This window comes from Blennius ocellaris, assembly GCF_963422515.1.
Source record: "Blennius ocellaris genome assembly, chromosome: 20".
NCBI lineage: Eukaryota > Metazoa > Chordata > Actinopteri > Blenniiformes > Blenniidae > Blennius > Blennius ocellaris.
The window spans coordinates 10,617,623-10,623,552 of NC_137669.1; the positions used below are offsets into that span (position 1 = coordinate 10,617,623).

Sequence of the window (5,930 nt, forward strand, 5' to 3'; positions counted from 1 at the left end):
ATGAATTACGAATTTGAGCGAGAGAGCGGTTTTATCAATAGTCAGCCGTCGCTTGCTGAGTGCCTGACATCTTTCCCCCCTGTCGCTGATTCATTTCAAAGTTCATCAATCAAGAGCTCGACGCTTTCACGCCCGACACTGATTCCTCCTCCCTTTGAGCAGACCATTCCCAGCCTCAACCCGGGCAGCCATCCGCGGCACGGCCGGCCCCGACACAGCCCCGACGGATGCAGCCCGCTGCCCACTGCCTCCTTACCCCCGGAGTACCCCTGGATGCGGGAGAAGAAAGCCTCCAAGAGGAACCACCTGCCGACATCGACTTCTACCACCACTATTTCTAATGGACCCGTGTGTTTCTCCCCAAAAGGTGGGTGATTTCAAACGAAACGTACTGATTTCTGACCATCCACCACTCACAGCAAACTGGCTCTCGTTTTCATTCGTGCAAGATTTATGACTATTGTATTGCTGGGATTGTATTTGAAACAGGAAAAGAAAAACTTTGGGTAAAGTTTGGTGATGTAAGATGATTTATTCCCCGAGCCGGAGCAGAGTTTTGATGTGTGACAGTAATGAAGAGTGATGGAGTGCCTTTGCCGAGGAGGGCAGCTGGAGCATTCATTAGTATCCCACGCCACCCTGGACCCCACTGCCTTTATAGTGCACCGTGTTTACTTCATGCTCATCCTTGCTGATATCTTATGTATAAACCCAGCTGATGAGTGCCTTCATGTGGTAATGATTTTATGATAAAGGGTGTATAAGCTTGGGTCAGTACGCGCCAGCGGCCATTTTGCTGCAGGCTTGTTGTGCGCCACTGTCTCGAGGATTGAAACGGCCATGTAGCTGTGGATGATCCCGGGCAGCGGGGTTATGTAAGTGTTGTGCCCGGCGTTTTAATCCCATCGCTAACACCACCGGTGCTTGCTTTCTAGGCTCGCCTGAAATCGTTGAGAGCGGCGGGGGAGGAGGGGGCTCCCGCCGACTGAGAACTGCCTACACCAACACGCAGCTGCTGGAGCTGGAGAAGGAGTTCCACTTCAACAAGTATCTGTGCCGGCCGCGCAGGGTGGAGATCGCGGCCCTGCTGGACCTGACAGAGAGACAGGTCAAAGTCTGGTTCCAGAACCGGCGCATGAAGCACAAGCGACAGACGCAGAGCAAAGAGAACCACAACGGGGACGGCAAGGCGCCGTGCAGCGCGGAGGACGGCATCCACAGCGACGAGGAGGACGAGGGCCCTCTGTACGAGCCGAGCGGGGCCCTGCTGGAGAGAGATACCTGCTCCTTTCAGAACAACACGCAGCCGCTGCACAATGGAGAGTCACTGAGCTTCGCTGCTGCGCCGCTGAGCAGCAATGACAAAAATCTGAAACATTTTCCCAACCCTTCACCCACTGTTCCGGGCTGCATGTCAACAATGGGCCCCGGCTCGGCATCTGGCCCGGACAATGGCGACAGTCCCCCGGCCCTGGATGTTTCTTTACACGATTTTCAACCTTTCTCCTCGGATTCTTGCCTACAGCTCTCCGACGCAGCCTCGCCAAGCTTGTCAGAGTCCCTGGACAGCCCCGTGGACATTTCTACGGACAGTTTCTATTTTTTCACGGAGTCTCTGACCACAATCGACCTGCAGCATCTAAACTACTAACTAAAATCAATCACAGTAACTTTTTCCCTGGACACTAAATATCAGGCTACGACTGTATTAACTCTGATGTTATTTGTATATTCGGCACATTTATTCTGTTGATATTTGACTTGACGGTAAACACAAGGTAAGGATGAAATTAAATCACTAAATAGCTCGACTCAAACATGGCTTGTAATTATCATAACGACCTGATCTCTTGAAACGGAAATTATATGTGAATAATAATACAATAGTGGGCCTATGGAACCTGGTCATTTTTTATTTTTGTATAGCTTCCAATGTCTTGGATATTTTTGTTAGAATACAATTAACTTGCTACAATCTTTCACCTTGTGTCGCGAGTCTTCTTTTTTACTATTTGCAGTGCAAATGTTTGAATTATTCATGCAGAAATATGCTAAATAAAAAAGAAGTAGGGCATCGTAGCGTCGAGATGTTATGCAAATTAACAACAGGTTTCAATGAATTTAAATAGTCGCGTCTGCAACGACTCGTTAAGGGCACGCACATGTTGAATTTAATTTTAACATAGGCTTATAAATTATTTGCTGACTAATATACGTAGTTACATTCTTATGGTACGTCACAGAATTTACGTATAATTATGAGAGCAAAGTCACTTTAGTTTCTTGCGTCACCTTTGAAGTAAAAATACAAAACTTTGTATTGTCAGTATATTTATTTAAACTTGCAACATTTAAAAACTTTTTACGATACAAAACTTTATTGAGTGATTAGTTTTCAAAATGTTCCCAGAAACTCTCAAACTATTTTATACCAACAGAAACACAAAAATATCTACTTCTAACTTGTACTTTTTTGGGAGAATATAACCAAATGTGCCAGCACGGATCTCTTAGCACGACAGGACTCTTAACACTGTGTGCATGTTGCAGGCAAATACCCGAGCCATGTTTGCCTTCAGAAGCTCATAAATCACCCCGTGGCATGAATGGGACGGACATTAAGGGGACCAATTGTGGCATAATGTGCGCAAATAAAACCCCACTTACATTTTCATACGGGACTCCCCAATTCCTCGGCTAAAAGGGGGCCGAGTCTCTGCATGCGTTTGGTAATAATTCATTTTTATAGCTTGTTTAAACAGGGCGCTGGCCCGGGGACAGGACAGCAGTGGTAGCAGCACCCTGCTCGGGTTATGAGGCAGCACCGTTGCATTAATAGTCGTTCAAACTCAAAACAGACCGCGTCTGGACGAGATGTGACTTATCAGATTAGTTAGAATTGCTTTTTCTGGGCCGGCATGTGCATAATCATGGTTTATTTTATTCAAAAGTATGAGAGTTAAGGGGAGTTGACAGTGCCACAGTCCAGCTCGGATGTTATGAGAAGTTGTGGTACATTTATTGGACTCAGTTAGACTTATGGGAATCCCTTGCAAGGTCTTGCACGGTTTAATTCAATTGGTTAGTCCACTTTAACGAGACTGTGTGTGAAAATGACAAAAACAAACAAACACAAAAAAAACAAAACAACCACCGGTTGCGACGCCGGCCCGCGTGGATCGATTGAAAAAGTCATCTGCACAAATTCATAAACTCCAACGTTTATTGAATAATCTGGAAAACATAACGAGCTCATCGACTGGCAAAACAATAGCCTACTGGGCAAGTGGTATGAAAGTGAGTGTGTGCCTGTGTGTACTTTCAGGAGGAGGTGTATGCGTGAAAGTGCAGGAACAGATCCTGTACTCGGACTAACCACAGGGCCCGTATAACCAAATCATTCCGAGACAGCGCGCCTTTTCTGTGTACATGTGTGCACACAAAGAGCCAAAAAAAACCCCGCTCCGAGGCCGCGCGAAGTTTCTGCGAGCAAGCGGGGCAGGGTCTTCTGCACCTTCTCAGCACTGTTGCAAAGGCTGGGAGAAGGGAGGGGGGGTGGTCGACATGGGAGGGTATTGACCTCAATGCGTTTTTTTTTGTTTTTTTTACTTTTCACTGGTGGGAATTTCGCATCACATTTGCAGCTTCCTCGCTGTATTTGGGCTTGGAAATGTAAATAGTGGGAAGAATCTGTTTCGATAAAGCAAAAGCCATCAAACTATTTATAGAAATGTGATTTTACTAGGCCGCCCCCCCCCCCCCACACACACACACACACAAGGCCGTATACCCATCACTGTAAAGGGATCTTGACTTAAAGTATCAAATAAAAATAACTTAACTTTTAAAACTCTAGTGCATTTACCATACAAGTGAAGTAAGTATTAATTTCAAAGCACATTCCAATACAGCAACAAAAAAATTACTTATTTGGCAGCAGAATGCTCCCCGTAAAGAACTTTAACACATAGTATATATTGTCATAGCAAACACTGTTACAACCAGTATCAACGATATTGCTCTTGCAGGTGTGTGCACCCCGCAGTTCTGTGTAAATAAAAGTAAAACCTACAGTCTCTGTCTATCTATCTATCTATCTATCTATCTATCTATCTATCTATCTATCTATCTATCTATCTATCTATCTATCTATCTATCTATCTATCTATCTATCTATCTATCTATCTATCTATCTATGTACCCCCCACCCACCCACCCACACACGCACACGCACGCACGCACGCACACACACACACACACACACACACACACACACACACACACACACACACACACACACACACACACACACACACACACACACACACACACACTAGAGGGTGTGCATTGTAGTTAAAATACACAGACATTAAGAGAGCCAAACGATACTTGCTGCCTGTACTTGTAAACACACCAGCATCCTTTCAAGTGTATGACCACATGCCGCCTTTAGGGGCGCCTGTTCCTCCACGTGATCCTCTCCCTCCCTCCCTCCCACCCTCCCTCCCTCCCGCCCTCCCTCCCTTTCTTCCCCTTCTTCTGTGAGAGGTTGGGCATCTGCTATCGCTGCTGCAAGTCTCCTACGCACACGTTCCTGGCTCTCCCCTTCTCAACGCGGCATTCGTGGCCATTAATTTCTCCAACAGTTTTATTTGATGAACTTAACAGGATAATCAGCCCACACTCGCACCTCGGGCCATAACGGGCGCATTAGCTCCACAACGGGCCTCGCATTATCAGATCATTTGATCACTATACATACATAATGAATTCATGTGGGAGTGAAATCAGGGAAGATAGCCTGCCCTATGACCGGGGAGAAAAAAAATTAAAATCACATCATCCCGATGTTTAATGTGTTGTCTTGTCGTTTCATCACCTGTGACCTCCCATCATGCAAAGCATCCAAACACTTCAAATGCGACCTTGGTGAGGAAACAAAGTTGTGCAAAAAGCTCGTCGGATGCAGCTGAAGTTTCCCCTCCTCCCTATCTGTCTGCAGCGGGAGTAAAACCTTCGTGACTCTCCTTCACTGTCACATTGTGACAATATTTGCTGAGAAAATCCCACAGTGTTCAAGCGTGAAACATTTCGCACCGGAATGGGACATTGATAGCCCGCAGATAGCCTGTGGCACACTCAGCCGCCCATCCATCCAGGAAGAGAATGACAGTGTTATACATATGACATCACTGCTGTTCGGAGTGGGCGAATGGTCACTTGAGGAGGGGGACACGCGTGTCCCGTGCGCGCGCAGGCACCAACAGGCGCGCACAGGCGCGCACAGGCGCGCGCGCACACACACACACACACACACACACACACACACACACACACACACACACACACACACACACACACACACACACACACACACACACACACACACACACACACACACACACACACACACACACATTACCGTTCCTATTCCAAAAATACCGTACCTGAGGTCAGGGAGCCGGGTCGTCCTCGCAGTGAGGTTGCAGAGGGTGAGACGTTAATCTCTCTCCGGTGGGAGAGCGCACTGCAGGGTGAGACCGGCGCGGTGTTCGCAGTGCCCCGCTCTTCATGCGACCCCGGAGCTGTCCACCGCCGTATGCATCCCAGCTCATTGTTTGCTCGGCCAATACATTAGTGGCGACTCACGTCACTCTGATCGACGAGCGCCTGGAATTTAAATAGCCACTCAAACACCAATCTGTCACCGGCTAAGGGGATAAGGACAAGTACCTCACTGGCTGACCCGGGCCCACGTGACAGCGCCCGTCCGTTGATAACGGCCCGTGCACATACCCCTCCTTCCTCTGATAAGGACAGACTATAGGTAAAGGTTGGCACGGTCACTTAGGGTAAGAGGGGAGCGAGGAAGAAACTGGAGGGTGTCTGTGGAGCGGACGGTCCCTCTGTCCCGCTAGAACAATGCTACA

At 47.6% G+C, this 5,930-nt stretch overlaps 1 protein-coding gene across 1 annotated transcript; it reads left to right on the top strand.

The window, feature by feature from the left end:
- Positions 1-2,041, top strand: LOC308145220 (homeobox protein Hox-A2a; the record flags this gene model as incomplete). The annotated part of the gene is made up of 2 exons (XM_080516586.1): positions 1-367; positions 936-2,041. 2 exons carry the CDS (start codon positions 1-3, stop codon positions 1,649-1,651), a joined length of 1,083 nt encoding a protein of 360 aa, XP_080372712.1. The 3' UTR covers positions 1,652-2,041.
- Between the last annotated feature and the right edge of the window lie 3,889 nt (positions 2,042-5,930).